General features: G+C 53.5%; 1 protein-coding gene across 1 annotated transcript in view; it reads right to left on the bottom strand.

Annotated features, from left to right (window-relative positions):
* BMP7 (bone morphogenetic protein 7) overlaps nucleotides 1-20,542 on the bottom strand; it is an 89,813-nt gene that overhangs the window by 5,921 nt on the left and 63,350 nt on the right. Inside the window, exon 4 of the mRNA XM_068566084.1 lies at nucleotides 4,001-4,198. Within this exon, the coding sequence (XP_068422185.1) occupies nucleotides 4,001-4,198 (198 nt within the window). The remainder of the gene's footprint in view (nucleotides 1-4,000; nucleotides 4,199-20,542) is intronic.

Below are 20,542 nucleotides of genomic sequence, written 5' to 3'. Positions count from 1 at the left end.
CGACCTGTCTCTCCTCCACCTAAAACTTCCCAGGGGCTTCCTATCAGCTTTTTTGGAATATCCCCAATTGTTCACGTATCTTTATATCTAGAGTTCAGAAAAGCAATTTTTTTAAATGTACAAACCAACGAGGAAAGGACACAATTGATTACGACAGAATTGCGTGTGTCTTTCTAGGAGGGATCCTGGCTCCTAGGAGACACTCAGAACCAGTGAGAGGATCTCAGTGAGGGGGGCATAGACTGGGGGGGAGGGAGCACCCACCTTCGGGTATCTCGGGCCCTCATGACCTTGGTGCCTGGTATGTCATTCATTCATTCATTCATACAAATTGTTAATGTCTACAGGTTTGCAGATGCTGTTTTGGGCAGTGGAGCTACAAGTGTGAACAAAACAAAGCCCTGCCACTGAGGGGCTTATCTTCCAGCGAGAGAGGCAGATAGTAACCAAATGAGGAAACACCAACTACGTTCCATCTAGATGAGCACCGCGGAGGAACTAAGGGAGGAGAGGAGGACAGGAAGGGCGGCTGAGGGGTCCGTGCCACGGGCGCTAACCAAGGCCTCCCGAGGAAGTGATGCTCGTGTGACAACCAAAGGAAGTGAGAGGGCGGGCCAGGGAGGAATCCAAGGGAGGCGATTCCAGGATGAGGACGGAGCAGGATGGAGAGGAGGGTTAGGAGGTCGGCAAGAACCAGGACAGGAGTGGCGGTTGGCAGAGGGACGGGCAGCAGGCACTAGAGCCTTCCAGGAATGAGGAGGCAGCGCCGGGGTCAGCAGCCGGCAGCGCGGAGGGGGGAGGTCTGCTTCGCTGGATTGAGCTCCACGGCTCGGGGGTGGGGAGGTTAGGGAGGATGAAGCAGGAATGGGGAGTCCTGGGCCCCTCTTCCCCACTTTGGGACCTAGCCTGAGGGACTTGAGAGAGAGAAAACCAGCTGCAGGGGTAGTAGGGCTGCTGGAGGGCCAGGTGGTCATCGATATACAAAGGTCAAGGTCAAGGGAACCATCAGAGGCGAGCCCAGGAACCTCCTGGCCCATTCACTGTGCCATATGGAAGGCACAGACACTGAGCGGAAATCCAGGAAGGCCTCCATTGCTGTGGCCGTGCCTGTGGCCCCAGGCGGCAACCCCACAAGCCTTCTTCCCCTCCTTCCCTGTAGGGAGGCAGAAGGTAGAGGGGAGAGGGGGGAGCAGCCTCAGCCCAGTGATGTTGTGTGAAGCAACCTGAACAAGACAAAGGTCTGAGCACGTTAGCCTAGGCCAGGGATGTGGCAAAGAAGCTGTGCGTGGAGGGCCAACACTGCTGGCTGTTTGTTGCCCTGAGTAAAGAAGGATCCGAAGCTTTGTGTGGGCTCAGTGAGAAGAATGTGCCAGGATTGATTAGCAATGTCTGCCATGAGCAGAGGCAGGGCGAGTAGGGACCTTACTGCCACTTTTCCCAACCCTGTCTGAAAACAAAGCAATGATATGTGGCTTCATGTTGAAGCCCAAGGCCCAACAGACCAAGGACAAGAGCAGCTCATGAAGCTAGCTGTGGGCATATCAGTATGGGGTGGGCCCTGGCCCTGTCATCAGGGACCTCAGACACCTGGGTCCTTCAGGCCTCCTTGGAACGTGGCTGCTCCAGGAAGAAGTGGTTGGAACTCCTATTTCACTCTGACCTCTTATTAGCAGAAAGACGAGGAAAGGGAAGAAAAGAGATGCTCAAGAAGTAGAACCCCAGTTCCCCCGTCCCTCCTGCCCTGCCCACCCATCCCAGGCCGCAGCAGGCGGGCAGCAGGAGTGGAGGGGCTGCTGCTCACGCACCTCCGCGAGCCCGGCCTGAGCAGCTGCCAAGTTACAACCGGTGCTGGGACTCGGCGCCCACCCCCGTGGGTCATCTGGTGAAAACGCCTAACGACTAGGGAGTGGGGTCCAGTCGTGGGTGAGAAGCAAGTGCAAGGGAGGCGAGGGACCCACTTTCTCACCCCAAACCACACGGTCTGAAGAGCAGTTGAAGGCCTTTGCGGGGTGGGGCTGGCCTGCGGGACGTGTCTCTCCAGCACACAAGGGCTGCCGTGGGAAAGAGGACTCTACTCGTGTGGCCCTGCAGCAGGATTCCCAGCTCATCACAGGGGGCAAAGCACTTCAACCGGGCACGTGTGCACAAACTCACACTCAGAGATTCTGGTTTACTAGGCCTGCAGCGGGGCCCAGGCTTCGGTGTTCTTTTAAAATTAAACTTCCAGGCAGGGTTTAGGTGAACTTCAAACAGGGCCAGGAAGTAGAAATCCAGAGCAAGGAAGTAGACCCCAGGCAAGGTGGAACAGCTGCCACGTGAGATAGTGAGAGCTCCGTCCTGTGGGGTTATGTAAGTGGAGACCTGATGGGGGTCTGGTGAGGATGCAGTGGGGGAAGCTGAGTGTCCAATTTTAAGATTTTGAGACCCGTCCCTCCCCTTTCATTACCTCGGTTAGACCGTTACACCTGACAGATCTCCGAACCACGGGAGTCTCTGCGGGGATGACATTTGCTAGCCCTTCCTGCCTGATTGATATAGAAGAGCCTCTCACAAATCTTCCTATTCCAACCCTCCCTGAGTGCCCCGCCCTGCTCCCCACCATTCTCAGAGCAGCCAGAATGAGCTTCTTATCAACCCCACCCTGCATCATAGCTGGAAACTCTGCAAAGGCTTCCAAATTTGCTTTGGATGAAATTCAAACTCAAGATGTGGCTCCCGAGAGGACACTTGACTATGTTCACTCCCCAGCCCAGCCACATGGCCTGCCCCGCTCCACCCTCCCTCCCAGAGCTGCCACGAAAACTCCCTCCACCTGCAGGTCCCACTGCCTGCAGCGCTGGCCTCCAGCCCACCCGGCCTGGCCCCTGGGGCACCAGCTCGCCTCGGAGCTCTCAGCTGGAAAGTCTTCTCTGAACCACCCCCTAAAGAGTCCCTCGTCACCACATTCCAACTCCCCGGCCTGGTGTCAGTGTGGCTGCGAAGGACGGCAGCCTCCTGCCCATCCTGAACCATCTCTGCACCACGGCTGGGCTTTCACTGTTGAATCCCAGCCCCCCAGAGCCCAGCGCAGAGGAGGCTTCTAATACAAATGAAGAGATTCAGTTGGGTTTTAATTTGCGGGATCACAGATTCCCTTTGAGCAGCCTAAAAAAGAATGGATGCACCTGCCAGAAAAGAATCTAAAGATTCTTTTAGATTCAAAATCTCTCCACACAAACTCTGGAGCCACACGTACCCACTAGGATCCACCCAGCAGGATGCCCTGCTCTTAAAAATATCACCAACCACAGTAACTGTAATTTTCTTTTTCCCTCGGAAAGGAAAATGAACAGAAATTTCCAAATTGTCCAGGTAAGGCAGAAGAAGCTATTGACAATATAAGTGAATTTGAGGGCGGCGGCTCCTTTCCCACCTCACCATCACCCTTCTAAACACCCCCATGTCCCCCTTCCACACTTCCTCCGACCAGCCCCAGGCCTCTCCCAGCTCACGATGAACCCAGAGCCGGGACGGCTCCACAAGAAAATCGTACCAGCCATATTCAACAAGTGTTAAAATTTGCCATGAGTTTCAAATGTTTTTCACTTGAAGAAATAAAATTAAAGATACGGCAAACTCTCCCCTTTTCCTCCTCCCCACTCCCCGGGCAGCAGCCTCCGTCCCTCCGGAGGCTGGTGTGAAGTCTTCCCTCCATTTATTTGTAGCTATTGTTTTGTCCGCTTAGAAATTTACATGATTGGCATCTTGTTATACTCATGTTTTGCTACTTGCATTTCGAAATGAATTTATGGCACAATTTATACCCTGAAGATGGTGAGCTCTGGGGTGGAAGGGATTCTGTGGGTTGTGCTTCCTGCTGCATTGGTTCCAGAACCATCTGTCAAGCACATGCATGGATTTTGAGTCCCACCCCAACTGGGGTCCCACAGGGGGCCCCCTGTGGGCTCCTCGTGGGGGGGGGGTGGTGTCCATGTGTTAACCCTCCAGCCCCCAGGCGTACCTGCGACGTTGGCCACCCGCAGGGCTTCCTGGTTCTTGGGTGTCTTGGAGCGGTTCTGGCTGCGCTGCTTGCCCCCCGTGGAACGGGTGCTGCGGAGGTGGACCTCGGTGGCCTTGAAGAAGGCCACCATGAAGGGCTGCTTGTTCTGGGGCCCCTGCCGCCCGATCAGGCCTGCCAACTTGGGGTTGATGCTCTGCCCTAGACGGGAAGGAGTCAAAGGCACAGAGGAGCGGTTACAGGAGAGGCGGTTAGCGGGAAGGGCTGCACAGACGCCGGTTCATCCGAGGTTCACGATCCATCCGCGTGCCCACCACCCGTCCATCGCAAGTGTGGCCTCAGCTCTGACCCTACGCCAGGTTGCTCTAGGAGCTTGGAACACGGTGGGAACCACAGAGAGGAAACTCCCTGGCCCCTGGGTGCGCCCACTGGTGGGGAAGGTGGCCAGGAAACACGCAGGGCAGGGAGCCCGTGGTGATACGTGTGTGGAGACAAATGGAGCAGGGGAGGGGTAGGATGCTGAGGTTTGCAGAAGGACTCCAGCTGGTGCAAGTTCCACTCACATCTCATTGGCCAAATCAGGTCATGTGATCCACCTAAATTCAAAGGGTGGGGTCAGTCCCGCTTGGTGCCCAGGGGGGTGGGAATAGTCACAAGCAGCTCCAGTGACTGCCACCTTCTGCGCGGAGGGACCTCTTGAGCAGAGAGGTGGGTAACAGCGAGGGAGGGAGCCACATGGATGTCAGGGACGGGGGCACTGCAAAGGCAAAGGCCCGGAGGTGGCGGGGGGCAGTGAGCAAACTGGCCTCCTCTTGGAGCAGAGACTAAGGGCGAGAGGGCCGGGGGAGTTCAGGGGAAAAGTGGTGGGCACAGCAGGGGGCAGAAGCAACGCAGGGTCCTGGGGGCATCAGCAAGCCCTTTACCTTCATTCCGTTTACTCCCGCGAGTTCACGTCCACCCAGAACCTCAGAATGCGACCTTATTTGAAAATAGCATCTTTGTAGATGTAATTAGTTAAGATCATACTGGATTAGGGTGGGTCCTAATCCAATGACTGGTGTCCTTAGAAGAAGGTCACGTGAAGACAGGGAGATGCATACACACAGACACACACACACACGGCAGCCGTGTGAAGACAGAGCCCAAGGAACACCGACGGCCACCAGAAGCTGGAAGAGGCCAGGAAGGACTCTTCCCTGGTGCCTTTGGAAGGAGTGTGGCCCAGGACACCTTGGTTTTGGACTTGCAGCCTCCTGACTGTGACAGAATAAAGCTCTGCTGCTTTAAGTCCCAGGACACACACCTTGTCTGCATGAAGTGGAAACCACGGGGTGTTCGGCTGAGGAGTGGGCAGCTGGTGTTGTTTGTAAAAGACCAACCCAGGCCACTGCTGGAGACTGAACTGCAGGGGGCGAGGCTGGAAGTGCGCGTCCAGGCAGAGGCGACGGAATAGCGCAGGAAGATGTGACAGGGACAGGACGGGGGGCAGTGAGGGCAGAGGCGGCCGCAAACCCTCAGATCCTCGATGGTTCATTTTTAAATCCATCTTTAGAATTTATTTTATTTTCAATGTCTTGTTTTGGAATAATTACAGATTCACAGGAAATTGTGATAAAAATGTACAGGGAGGCCCCATGTACCCTTCAGGAGGTGGGGAAACCAAGGCGGGGGTAGTAGGGGTGGGGAGAAGACCTGGGAAGTGGAGGGCAGAGGACAAAACGGTGTGACTGAGCGGCTCCTGTCTGAAATCCCCACCGGACACACGAGGAAAACGGGCAGGGGACAGCAGAACATCCCAGCCCGGGCCTGGCTCCTGATCCAGGAGGAGAGACAGCCTTGGAGACAAGACGCGCTCTGGCCCAGGGCCCGCCTTCCCGGGTTCACGTCCCACCTCTGCCACTCACCACACAAATGCTCCTCCCAGCAGAGCTCTGCACACCGGAAGTGCTCACTAACCACCAGCTAAGGGCAGCGGTCCAGGCCGGAGCAGAGACTGGACGCGTGCACCCCGGGGAGAGTGTGTAGCTAGACAAGCAACGTGAGGACTGAGCCCAGATGCCCTGTCTCCACCTGAGAGATCCGGGGAATGCAGCAGAGGCTGTGCACGAGTGCCTGGCGGGGAAGGATCTGGAAGAAGCTTGAACAGGAGGAAGGGGGATGCCAGGAGGATATGGGGCTCTGGATTCTGGGGGAGAAGGCGGATGAAGCAGTCATAGTGTCCTGTGCTCTGCGGGCGGGTCGAGTGTGACGGGGGCCTAGAACAGGCTACCAGCTCCGGCAACCATGAGACCATTGGCCAGTATATACTTAACATCACATCTGGTGGTGATAAGTATTCCAAAGGAAGGTAAAGCAAGAGGACAAAGAAAGCCCATCTCACTCATGACAAAACAGCTCAGAGAGGCTGAATCACTTGCCCAAGGACACCCAGCTTGGAAGCAAGGCAGCTGAATCTGAACCCAGGTGAGGCGGCTTAACCACAACAAATATGGTGCCTGCAAGCTGGGTGAGAAGAGTCAGAGGTCAGCGAAAGCAGTGCTTCTGAAGGCCCTCGGCCCATCCACATCTGGAATCAGCTTCACCTGGAGCCCTCCAGACGGGCCAGATGTCCCGAAACCCAGCCTCCCAAGGACCAGATCAGCAGCAGGGGGTTCACTCTGGTTGTTTACCAACAAAAGTTTAAAAGAGCGAGCTCCTCCACCCACCACTACTTCACCTTAGTCCCTTTTAACACCGGCTTTCCTGCATTCTTTAGCGGGGTTTCCTCGAGTTCACCCATCTATAATTTGAATGATTCTATAAAAGAAACCATTAAAGACGAGCCCTTCGGAATTGTGTCCCCCCTGGAAGGCTTTTAGGGCAAAATAAAAATGCCTCCCTGAAAACCTGACGCTGTTCCAGATCCAGTGAATCCAACAAGCACTGCTGGCAGTCGCCGTGCGCCCGAGGGAGGGTGTCTGGCTCGCTCTGGCCACTGTCCGGACAGCCACGTCCAGGGACTCACAGCCTCAGCTGAGACATGGGCAGACAGAGAGGAAAGAAGAGGGTCTCCAGGGGGTTGAAACCCACATCTGCCGCTGACCAGCCTGTGTGGGCTGAGAGAGGGGAAGTCACGTGCTGGGGCCTCCATTTCCTCATCTGTGAAATAGGGATGATGCCATTTGTCTCACCCATGCCCTCTTTTTCTTCCTACCCCACCCAATTGTTATTGAGGCAGCTGTGCCTTAGAGTGACTCCAGCCTGGCCATAGAGGGCAGGACCTGCGGTCTTATACGTGGCAACCAACCCTCCAGCTACAGCGACTGGTTCAGGAACGGGCACATGACCCAATTTAGTCAATGAATGGAGCACAGGTATCCTGGAAGTTTCCAAGTCCAGAGCAGCCCTCTCTTTCCCTGGACAGCATTGAGGGAGGAGGGATGGAGAGAGTCCCAGAAACAGCTACCATCTCGCAACCACGAGTAGACCACATTTCCAAATGGGGCTGACCTGGTGGAAGGAAGAGCAGAGAGACAAACAGACACGTGATCTCTGGTGGTATCACCGAGCCACTGGATCACACCATTCCTGAAGCTGAATTCTTGCCCCAGCCAGCCAAACGAATAAACCCCTTTGATTGTTCAGTCCAAGTTGCCATTTTAGGGTTGTCCTTGCCCCTTTTTTAGAGGCTGGAGAACTAGGGAACAGGGCAGCAAGCCATCTTGGGCCTGGTAGAGAGCAGGCACTCACAGGGCAGGTGTGGACCATTCCCCTTCTATCACCAAGTATGAGAAAAGATGAAAGCTTTCGAGGTAAAACTGACTGTCACCACAACAGACATTCACCTTCAACAAAAAACAGGGATATGGAAAACTACAGTGAAATATCACTTCGCTCCCACTAAAATGGCTAAAATAAAGGCAGACAAAAGACAAGTATTGGTGAGGATGTGGAGAGAGTGGAACCCTCTTACACTGCTGATGGGGTTATAAAAATGCCGCAGATATTTTGGAAAACAGTTTGGCAATTCCTCAAAGAGTTAAACGGAGAGCTCTCATTTGACCCAGCAATTCCATCCTTAAGTACCTACCCAAGAGAACTAAAAACATAGGTTCACAAGTGTTCACAGCAGCATTATTCATAATAGCCAGAACGTGGAAACAACCCAAGTGTCCATTAACTAATGAGTAGATAAACAAAACATGGTGCATCTATACAATGGAATATTATTCTCCATAAAAAGAAATGAAGGGCTTCCCTGGTGGCGCAGTGGTTGAGAGTCCACCTGCCAATGCAGGGGACGCGGGTTCGAGCCCTGGTCTGGGAAGATCCCACATGCCGCGGAGCAACTAAGCCCGTGTGCCACAACTGCTGAGCCTGTGCATCTGGAGCCTGTGCTCCACAACAAGAGAGGCCGCGATAGTGAGAGGCCCGCGCACCGCGATGAAGAGTGGCCCCGCTTGCCACAACTAGAGAAAGCCCACGCACAGAAACGAAGACCCAACACAGCCAAAAATAAATAAATAAATAAATAAATAAATAAATAAATAAATAAATTTATAAACACCAAACTCTTAAAAAAAAAAAAAAAAGAAAAGAAATGAAGTACGGATCCATGTTACAACATGTATGAACTTTGAAAACATTATGCTACGTGAAAGAAACCAGTCACAAAACATCCCATGTTGTATGATTTCCACAATAGGTAAATCCATAGAAACAGAAAGTAGATTAGTGATTGCCAGGGCCCAGGAGAAGGAAGGGAATGGGGTGAGTGCTAATGGATAGGAAGTGTCTTCTGGGGATGACGGAAATATTCTGGAATTGGACAGTGGGATGGCTGCACAACAAGGCGAATGTACTAAAAAGCACTAGACGGTAAACTTTAAGATGGTGAATTCCATGTATGTGAATTATATCTTAACTTTTGAAGCACATAAATTACAAAAAAAAACAGGAGTAGGAATGACCCATCAACCAAACCCCGGGGGACAGTTTTCGTTAATAAACAGTATAAGGATGTCCGTCATAGTGCCCGGCACTCGTGGGCTCCTGATGACCGTTTACTAAATGAACAAACGTCTCCTGTGCCAACAGTGGACCGAGAGCTCACAGCCCAGCCAACCCTCTACACGGCCCCATGGGGCAGACATCGTGATGTCACTTTTCAAAGAGGAACAAGGCTCCCGCGATAAAGGCCTTGCAGCGGGTCAGTGGTGGAGCCAGTATTCGAACCCTGTTCTGCTGGAAGCCAAAGTCTGAGTTCTCAGCTTCACACCAGTGTGTCCTGGGCTGCCCCATGTGCTAAAAAGGGGTCAAGGTTCCCCAACACAGGGTGGGAGCTGCATGTGAGCTCGGAGGCTCCCCTGGCCCAGGACCACATCTCAAAGAGCCACCTGGAGGTGGAGAGGAGACGGCTTTCTCCCAGGCTGGTCTTCACCTCCCTGGTATTCCTTGAAACGTCAACTATGCGACCACGGTCATTTGGAAGAATGTGGAATGAAGGACCCTGAACTGAGTGCATCCCCCTGGCTTCCTCTTGGGGTGGGAGGGTTATAAAAACTCTACCTGGTGTCTGCAACCAGAGCAAAGTGCAGAGAAGAAAGTGGGTCCTCCTGTTCACAGCCCATTTGGGGTTCTAGAAGATGGACTGATCTCCCAGCCGTCCCCGGGCACCAGGACTGGCTACAGAATCTGCGGGTCCCAGTGCAAAGTGCAAATGCAGGACCTCTTGACCTAATGTTATTAAAAATCGCAAGACGGAGACAGCAGAGCATCAAACCAAGCATGGGATCCTAGTACAGGGTCCTGTGCGGGTCACACACCCGTGAAGCCATTCCCATCATGCACGTATAGACACACGGAAACACGTGTGTGCAATTCCTCATAACTGGGATGTGTGTCCCTGCTGATTCACATAAACCTGGGTTGGGGGCAATGTACTGTGGACATCTTTCCTCGTCAATGAAACACATGCTGATCTCGTCTCTTGCGGCTGCAGAGGGGCCTCGCATCTGGAAATCCCTTTGCCTCATCCTCTTCCATCCCAGGCTTGAACAAACAACTTGTTTATTCATTTAGCAGCTCAGTCAACAACGATTCATGAAGCCCCCTCTGAGTGCCAGGTACCGTGCCAGGTGCGGGTACAGCAGCGAACAGGGTGACAGCCCCCAGGAGCTGACCAGAGAGGGAGATGCGCTCAGGGACAAAGGGGGGACCGGTCAGGGGCCGGGTCATGCGGGGCCTCGGGTCACGTTCTAGGTCTGGCAGGGGGACGTGGCCAGAGTTCTGTGATGAGAGGCCCCCTGGGGCTGGTGTGTGGCGAACAGATAGGGTGGGGAGAGAGGAAGCCGCGTGGAGGTCCAGAAACCAGCCCCCTCCCACCACGCCCTCCTCTGGACCCCCGTAACGCTCAGGGCGGCCTCTCGGGGCCCTGCACACACGTTGTCTTCCTCCAGAAGCTCAGTAACTCAGGGCAGGGATGGTCCCCTTCACCCACCGTCCCTGCACAGGTGAGAGCTCTAAGATGGGGCCCAAAGCACGTTCACCAAGCAGGCGATCGCAAACACAGCCGGCCTCTCCACCTGGCACCGGGCGTTTGGGCCGATGGTCCTCTGGGGTGCTGTCGTGGGCACTGCAGGAGGTGCTGCAGCACCCCTGGCTGCTCCCAAAAATGCATCCCCAAAATGTTTCCCGACCTTGCCAAGTGTCCCTGGGAGGCAAAACGTCCCAGGTCGAGAGCCAGGTGCTACATACACCCTTCCTAAAGTAAGCCAGGCAGCACAGACATGCAAAGATAAGTTACTACAGTCAAGTTTTTCGCTGCGAAACCCACAGACAATGTGGTGCTTTATTAAGACAGGATAATTAAGTGAGGGGGCACGGGCATGAACTACCAACCAGCCACCTAAACAATTCACTCATCTATTTACAAATATTCCTGGCTCACATGCCCCGAGCCCAGCAAAGCTCTGCGCCCTGGGGGTTACCACGGGGACAAGACAGGTCCAGGCTCTCGTGGGACCGACAGAAGGAAGGGCTGCCAAGTGAGGGGCAGAACATGATACAGTGTGATTCCACATGGGAGAAAAGAAATTTGAAGCATATACCAACATATGTGGATATATATATACATAAAGTGTATTTCTGTTTTAATGCTGCCACAAAGGGCAGAGAAAGGTTACACTGGGGGAGAGGACGCCTGGGTTAGCTGAGAGAGGAATTCCTTTTCGTTTTATGCTGTTACAATATAAAGGCTTCACTTAGCACTTGCAAGTATTTGTTTTGATTATTTGTATTTAAACCTCCAGAGCAAGCCACACTGAATAGGGAGCCAGGCCAAACGTATTAGGCAGAGGGACTGAGGTGGGTGAATTCATTAAGCTAGGCAGGAAGAAAAGATACACGTAATATTTTAACATAGGTCTGTATCTTCGGGAAAGTTGAAAAAGATTTATATTCTAGACAAGGATTAATAGGTTAAAAAAAACCTGAAGATTTGCCCAAGGATGGGGTTATCCGATTTTGCAAATAAAAATACAGGATGCCCAGTTAAGTTTGAATTTCAGATAAATGAATAATGTTTGCAATACGTGGGACAAACTTATATTAAGCAATTATTTGTTGTTTATCTGAAATTCCAATTTAAGCGTGCATCTGTATTTTATCTGCCAAGAGGTGCTCCTTAAGTCAGGAAAGAAAGCCTTTCTTGGCCTATGATGGTAACTGACCCTGCTATACTGTAGCAACCATGATGGGGTCTCCGGCCCACCCAACAAGCAGGTAACAACTCTGCCGATTTCTTCATCCTTAGGATTCATGGCTTGCCTCTAGCAGAGTGAGTGTTTTGTTTCTGTTCCTGTTTTTTGGCTTTTCTTAAATTTTAGTTTTCAGATTAACATCTAGTAAAATTGACTTTTATTTGGTATCCAGATCTGTCAGTTTTAACGCGTGTATAGGTTCACGTTAGCACCACTTCTCTCAGGATACAGAGCAGCTCCTGCATCCCAAAGAACTCCCTTGTGCTGCTTTACCGCAAAGCTTTACCTTGGTGCATCCAATCAGGGGTGAGCCCGCCCCCCGCAGGGGACATTGGCAACGTCTGGAGACAGTTTTGGTTTTCGCAGCTTGGGGCAGGGGTGCTACTGGCATCAAGCGGGTGGAGGCCAGAGCTGCCGCTGAACATCCTACAGCACACAGGACGCACCCCGTCCCAACGCACACACAGAGCACGCCAGCGGTGCCGAGGGGGAGAAGCCCTGCTTTCGCAGTCACCCCGTCCCCGACTCCCAGACTCCCAGCGACTGACCTGTTCTAATCCCTGCAGCTTTGCATTTCCTAGACATTTCACATACGTGGACGCACAGTCTTTTTCGTCGGCTTATTTCTACCCGCGTGTCTTTGAGATCCACTCGCGGTGCTGCATGTTTCACGGTCCACGGTGTGGATGCACGAGGTTTGGTGACCCAGTCACCTGCTGAAGGACACCCGGGCTGCTTCCAGCGTGCGTAAGCAGGAACATCATGACAGACGTTCCCGTACAGGTTTCTGTGTGGACCTACTCTTTCATTTCTGTGACGTGAAGCGGAGGTGAAATCCTTGTTGTGGCCTATTCCCCACGGTCTTCGCACACTCGAGGTGTCCGTCGGTGCTGGAATCAACCCGCCTGCCATCTGGAGAGGCCGGGGTGGGGTGGGGCTGCTGAGCGGCTCTGCTCCCCCTGCAGAGCTGAGCCGAGAAGGTCCGATCCCAGGAGTGTGCCCGCCACCACGCCCAGCCCCCTCCTGCCTGGCCCTCCTCCGCCGAAGGGGGCTGCAGAGGAGACCCTTCCCAGCCTCGTGTGCCGCTCCTTCTAGGATGGGTGCTGCAGGCTCCTCCTAGAGAGGCAGAGAACAGCCTTCCTCCGGCCCCTGCTCCCCTCCTCCAGGCTTGGGCACGTGGAGACAGCCATCTGCCAGTGGCACTAAGGTGAGTCTCAGGACACGCAGCCGACACACGCAAGACGGGGGCCGGGGGAGAAGCCCTGCGTGCTGTTCATACTCTAACCAGGGGTTGGTAACAACAGCCCGCGGGCCAAATCCAGCCCACCGCCTGCTTTTTTTTTTAAGGAATTCCTTTATTTTTATTATCATTTTTTATTTATTTATTTTATTTTATTTTTGGCTGTGTTGGGTCTTCGTTTCTGTGCGAGGGCTTTCTCTAGTTGCGGCGAGCGGGGGCCACTCTTCATCGTGGTGCGCGGGCCTCTCACTATCGCGGCCTCTCTTGTTGCGGAGCACAGGCTCCAGACGCGCAGGCTCAGTAGTTGTGGCTCACGGGCCTAGTTGCTCCGCGGCATGTGGGATCTTCCCAGACCAGGGCTCGAACCCGTGTCCCCTGCACCGGCAGGCAGATTCTCAACCACTGCGCCACCAGGGAAGCCCCCACCGTCTGCTTTTGCAAATAAAGTTTTATTGGACATTTCTCTTTCTCTCCAGATAAAGAGAAATATGCGGAATCAAAAAAAAAAAAAGAGAAGAAGATACAAATGAACTTATTTACAAAACAGAAACAGACTCACAGACTTAGAGAAGGAACTTACAGTTACGGGGTGGGGCGGGGGAAGGATAGTTAGGGAGTTTGGGATTGACATGTACACAGTGCTATATTTAAAATAGATAACCAACAAGGACCTACTGCGTAACACGGGGAACTCTGCTCAATATTATGTAATAACCTAAACGGGAAAAGAATTTGAAAAAGAAGAGACACATGTATGTGTATAACTGAATCACTCTGCTGTACACCTGAAACCAACACAACATTGTTAATCAACTCTACTCCAATATAAAAAAAAAAGTTAAGAGAGAAGCTTTACTGCAACAGAGCTTTGAACCCCCGTGCACATATTTACTGTCCGCTTTAACGCACGTGTGTACTGCCGCTGTCACGGTTGAGTTGAGGAACCTGGACGGAGGGTGTCTGACCCGCGAAGCTACAACGTTTACTATCTGGCACTTTAGAGAAAGAGTTTGCTGACCTCTGCTCTAACCAACCCCAGATCCACTTAATTCTAGACTTGTAAAGAAAACCATAAAATGTCCCAATGAGATAAGATGCCTTTACTGTCTATTATTTGCCAGTGAAAGTATTCCTTGCAGAGAGGGTTCTGCCCGTTGTTGGTTCACAGCAAAGATCATTGAGTGTGTGCTCTGTACCAGGCAGTGTGCAGAGCCCACCCCCTGCACTGCTCTCGGGCAGGACTACTGACCCAGACGGGGAAAGCTGGCTCGGGGCTACGAACTTGACCACCAAACCTTTGCCAAGTGAAGGTGGATGGAAATGCAGAAAGGAGAGGTTGCCCAGGCACGGATGTGGGCAGCCTACGGGGGCCTCCAGGGGAAGGAAGGATCCACCGAGGCTCTGAGGGGAGGTCCCTCCCAGAGGCGAACCAGGTGGGCAGGGGTGTGGATGCAGGACTCTGGGAAGTTGAGTTGAGGACAGGGACGAGCCAGCGCATCAGGCCACCACTGGCAGGCCTGGGTGGCCTGGGCAGAAAGAGTATGCCCAGTCCAGAAGAGCCCCGGAGCAGGCAGGGAGCACAAATGGGGCCTCTTAGGGAAGGAGGGGATGTAACTCGCCCACAGAGAGGGTGGCATCTTGGTTTTCTTGTGGTTTCTCTGTTTTCCAGGGCTAGAGCCATCGGGTGCCCCTCGGAGGCCCACAGCATAAGAATGTTCCTCCTTAACTGTGCAAAACGCATTAATTCCAGCCACTTCTCCTGATGGACCAAGGCCTGAGCGACAAGTGAGAACGAAGTTAATACTTGTGACATCTGCCTGGCCCAGTTACCCAAGGCCTCCCCAGCCGCCACTGCCCACCGGCCCTGGAAGGTCCCATCCCAGCCTCTGGGTCACCGAGGCCTCTTCTTCGCTCTCTCGCTTCGGCTTCTGGACAAACAGGATGTGAAGCAATCGCAAGGGCGAAGGCACCTGGAAGCCAGCTGCGCCGTGGGCGGGATCGCTCACCAACCTCGGCTTTGCGGGGCTTCGTCTCCGCAGCCTCCGTGGGCGAAGGCTCACTCCCGGGTCCCGTCTTCAGCTGCCGCGGCCGGCATCACACTTGCACGGCATACGCCCTCAATCCTTTAAGTGCCTCACAGTCCCATTTGATCCCATCTGGGATGGTCAAGAGCAGGGATACGTGCTCTCGCGGGCCCCGGAGAGAAGCTCGAGGCCCTCTTTGCATGCAGACGTCCAGGATGTGCCTGCGTCTGCCCTCCTGGAGGCAGAAGAAGGGGCCCTCCTGGTCTTGGAGCTCCGGGGATGTCGAGCAGCAGCTGGAGGCCCCCAGCGAGGGAGCGTGGGGGGCGGGGAATGAGGCCCCCAGGTCGTCTTCTTGGATCAGAGAGCCAGGGCCGATCGACACCACGGGCCTCCTGAGCCGTCAAGTGATCTCTTCTGTGGACAAGGGAGAGGAGGAAGACCCTGTCAACGAGGACAAGACGTTGGAGGCCTCGCCTTGTGAACAAAGGACGAGGTGCTTCTGTATCTGCAAAGACGATGGAGTCTCCAGCCCAAAGCAGTCTTCACCTCCCCGCCGCTTTGGGATGGACAGCGGCACCAGGAACACCGTGTGCAGGAAGCCCTCCGGAGCCGTCCTCGGAACCTCAGAACTTGTCTTCAGGGCCTCATCCCTGACCTTCAGCATATGGTCCCTTCACCGTCTGCCTCTTCCTATGAGAATGTGAGCAAAAGCCTTGTCCTATCCAAGCCGTAGCCCCGGTGCCTGCCACAGTCCCGGGTCCATCATAGCTCCACACAAATGTTTGTTGAGTGAATAAATGTGCTTTCAACACGGGCAAAAGGCTCTTGACTGTAGGAAGCCGGTTCTGACCACCAGGTGCCGGGGCTGGGAGGGTTCAGCATTGCTCTACAGGCTGGGATCCGTCAGGCACCGTGGCCAGGCCCACAGCACTTTTAGGGGCCTGGGAAAACGTTGTAACATCTCTTAAAATCAGAAGAAAAAACATGAACTTTTTAGGGTTGGAGAAAATGTTTTCATTTTTAATCCAGCCAGGATTATATTCATTGTTATGCCAAGATGGTCATAAACCAAGTTGTAACATTTCTGAACGCAGGGAGGACCCCCTGGCCACTTCTGTGACGCTGCCTCCTCCACTTAGTCCTGTGGGAAGCCCACTGTCTTCCAGGTCCTTTTTCAAACTCTCTTCCCAGGAAAGAGGATGTGGAGAGAAGAGCCAGGCAGAAACCAGGATGCTATAGGGTCCCAGGTTCTCTGTCTGGGTGGCCCAGCCGTGCACCCAGCAGGGGCCTGTTAATTACACACTGCCCCTCAAGGTGTGGCCACTGGTGACCACATTCCTCGAAAGGCTTTCCAGCAACGAGCAAGTCTGGAGTCAGTCAATCTGCAGCAAAGCCCAGGTCTACCCTGGGAGCAGAGTAACTTTAGTCAAGTTGCTTGGCCTTCTCGGCCTCTGTCTCCTCACCTGTAAGATGCTGGCCATAACAAACGTGCTACCTGGGCAGGGTCATTGTGAGAATTAAACACATCGATAACAGCAATAATAATATCTAACACTCACGCGCGTGGACAGGGTGCCGGCCCAGGGCTCAGCATTTTTACATGAATTCACTCTTTTCTTCCTCCCAGCCATAATTATGCCCGAGGAACAGATGAAGGGACAAGGCATCAGGAGGTTGGACCAGCCGTCCAAGATCACACGAGGCCGCCCCGCGGAGCGTCAGGCTATCGGGCACTGGAGTCGGTGCAGGAGCCGCCAGAATGTCCCCACTCCGGTCCTGTACCAGAACTGGGCACGGGGCCTGGCCGGCAGCGAGGGCACAGCTCTCACCGGCACCGCCTAGACAGCCCCCTTGCCAGCTGGCGAGCCCTCCACACTGGTGTCAGGTCCCCTCTGCTCAGGGAGCCTCTTCTCCCCTCTTCCCACTGCCCTGGGGGTTCAGGGGGGCGCAGCCTGTGTGGCTTGGGAGGTGGAGGGGCTGCCTCTCCTCTTGTCCTCTGTACAAGGAAAGACAGCAGACGCCAGCCCTCCTTCCCGCAGCGTCCTGTCCTCAGAGATGAGACGAGGCTCCCTGCTGGGCTCCTGATGAGCCCCAGGTGCCCAGGGGGTTTACGGGCTTCTCCCCACACAGGCTCGCTGGCTGGCGGAGGCCTCAGCTGTGCCGCTCCGCTCTACTCCGAGGGGTGACTAACAGGAGGGCCGCAGCTGGAGGAAGGGGGAACAGACGCACGCTTCCCGGGTGGTCTCAGGCCGCATTTGGAGACCCGGTGAGCCGGGGCTCACCTCACGTCGCACCAAACATCAGGAAAGAGGGTCTGTGACGTCTGTGCCTCACTAAGCAAGCTGGCCCGAATTACTATCATCAACGTGCCCATTGTATGGGTGAGGAAACTGAGGCCCCGGAGGTGACCTGGCTGCATATTCTGGCAGGTGCCCAGTGGCTGCAGGATGCTGTACCCCGACTCAGTGCCCCATCTCCTCCCCTCCCAGACGGGGCACTGGGAGCTGGGCACGGGTGCCACGCCCTGAAACCCCGTCTTCTCCAGGTGCTGTCGGAGTTTATGTTAATGCTAGTAGGTGGTCCCAGGGCAGGGGCCAGGCTGTCCCTACAGGCAACACAGGGCTGGCACACAGTATGTGTGCATCGGCCTGCCCATCAAATGCACCCCAGAATCCACGGACTCCCCAGCAGCCCCTGCTGGTCTTTCACCTGTGTAGGCATCCAACATGAAAAGGTTCTGACCCAGGTTTAGACCTGAATGGAGTTGGCCAGCCCAGGCACCATCTTATAAACAGGGTACCCCAAAACACGGGGCAGAGTGTTATCACTGGGCCAGACCCCAAGTTACAAGGAGCCTGTGAGAAAAGGCAGACTCCTGGGCCCATCCTTGGGGAATCGCCATCAGTGGGTCTGGGGGTGGAGCCCGGTAATCCGTATGCTCAATGTGCCACCCAGGGGGATTGTGATGGACGACACGTGGGAGAAACACCATGGAGGGAAATGATGTCCCAGCCAGGAGCCTGTGGTCTCAGAAATGCTGGGCTCACTTGCTTCTTATCTCATCCCCCAAAAGATGCAAAACCTCGTACGCCCAGTTGGCCATTGAATACTTTCCTCCTCCCCGACGGTCTGGGTGGGCGGTCCTTCCCTGACCCAGGCAACCAGACTAAACTTGCCGCGTCGGCGTGCACAGCACCTGGACAAGCCGGGTCCCAGGGCGGCAGCATCCATGCCCGGCCCCCAGGGCCCCATTTAGGAGGGGAGGAGATGTGGCATCAAGTCAGGGGCATGGCGTCTGATCCTTACCCTGGCTCTAGGCAGCATCTTGCGGCCACTAGGCTACGCTCCCCCTGGATGGAGAGGGGTCCCCAGGCCTCAGCACCTCTCAGGGGCCCCAGTTTCGTCACCTGTCCCTCGGGGATGTTAATGATAGCATCTGCCCCGCTGGTAATGGTGAGGATCACAGGAGACAATGGCAGAAAGCACTTACTTTGTGCTTAGCAGCTACCACATGTTAAGCAATTAAGCTCTTCACTTGCATGAGCTCATCTAATCCTTTGCAACCACCCTGGGAGGTGGAAACTATTATTAACCCCATTTTCCAGATGAGGGACATTAAGTGACTCACTCTGGGTCATGTGGCTAGAAACAGCAGAGCTGGGACTTGAACCTGGGGAGTCTGGCCAGCTCCTGAGCCCGAGCCCATGTCACCATCAGGCTGTGCCACGTCAATAAACACTGAGCCTCAGCCACAGGTTGGGGGGAGCAGACGCTGGAGGCAAAAGGGGGACAAAGTCCCTGACTGTGGGGGAGAAAGGGGATGGCAGGCCTGGGCTGAGTGTCACTTAAGAGAAAAACCAAACCTGTGCCACCCTGAGCCAGAAAGGCAGGCAGGATAAAGGAGCACATGACCCACTGGATCAAGTTGGCAGGTCAAGCCAATACCCACAAGTTCAGGGAAACAGTCACTCTGAAGAGGTCAATCAAGTCTCCCTTAGCCTCATTTGTGCCTCATCTCCACTATGTTCCACTTTTTTTTAAAAAAGGGGCTTTTAAGGACAAACAAGAGTTGAATGATTCTATCGCCAAATAAGTTTGGAATTCTTCTACGCTGTATACCCTATCAGGAGATTCACAATGGACATCAGCAAAATAAAGGCTCTGATAAGTCCTGCAGTGAAACCTGTTTAGTTTATCCAACCTAGCATTTCTTGCACTTAACTGATCATGACTCTTCACGGAACACAGTTTGAGAAATTCTGGTATAGAGCAGGGGTTGCAAACTCCTTCTGTAAATAGTATTTCTGAAAATAATATTTTCAGCTTTGTGGGCCATAGCGTCTCTGTTACAACTACTCAACTCTGCTGCTGCAGCACAAAAGCAGGCCCAGGTGATATACATAAACCAGTAAGTGTGACTGTGTACTAATAAAACTTTATTTATGGACATCAAAACGTGAATTTCCTATAATTCTATGTGTCACAAAATATTCTTCTTTTTAAAATTTTTCTTAGCCATTTAAAATTTTGAAAACTACTCTTAGCGCACAGGCACCCAAAAACAGGCTGGAGGCTGAATTTGGTCCACCGTGCATAGTTTGCCAACCCACTATAGAGCAATGGGAAACTCCAGCATCTTCTAGGACCCCACTATAAAGTGTCAGGGGCATGAAAAGGGGAAGGTTTGGAGGGGTGGGGAGCCTGGGGGAGACCATCAGTAGAAAGAAGACCAGACTGGAAAGAAGACAAGTGTGGTCCTAAACTCTGTGGCCCCCTCCCACATAGCATGTGACCTTAGGCGGATAATTCTGGGGAAAACATTATAAAATTTATCTTTATTTTCCAAATCCACTTGGCCAAACCCAGCATTAACCACAGTAAAAAGAAGAACTAAAAGCTGGAACAATATTTGCAGCTCAAATCGCAAAGGGCAAAATGTCCCTAAAATATAAAGCAGAAAAAGACCGACACCCTATGCGAGCAATGGGCAGAGGAGACAGAGGTTCGCAGGGAGGAAACTGCAAACGGCGTATTCGAGAAAGGGCTCAGCCTTGCACAGAGGAGAGAAAAGCAAAGCAAAACTACAAGATCCCACGCATCATCTATCGGATTAGCAAAGACAGGTACATTTGAGAGGTTGTCCCGACAAAGAAGGGGACACGGGTGCCCTCGTGCATTGCCGGTGGCGGGTGCAAATGGAAAGACCTCTCCGGAGGGTAAATTGGCAATACCGATCAAAACTACAAACAGGGACTTCCCTGGGGGTCCAGTGCGTAAGACTCCGCGCTCGCAATGCAGGGGGCCCGGGTTCGATCCCTGCTCGGGGAACTAGATCCCACATGCGTGCCACAACGAAGAGCCTGCATGCCGCAACTAAAAGATCCTGTGTGCCGCCTAAACAAATAAATAAAATATTGCAAAAAAACCCCCAAAACTACAGACATGCCACTTTCAGGAATTGTTCCTAGACCTACACCTACTCAAGTGTCCAAGGACACGTGCGCTGAGGTTCTCCACTGCAGCCCTGTTTATGGGAGCGGAA

Source organism: Eschrichtius robustus, chromosome 16 (genome assembly GCF_028021215.1).
Source record: "Eschrichtius robustus isolate mEscRob2 chromosome 16, mEscRob2.pri, whole genome shotgun sequence".
Lineage (NCBI taxonomy): Eukaryota > Metazoa > Chordata > Mammalia > Artiodactyla > Eschrichtiidae > Eschrichtius > Eschrichtius robustus.
Note: the sequence above shows the minus strand (reverse complement) of the source record. Positions and strands in the feature narration are given on the sequence as shown.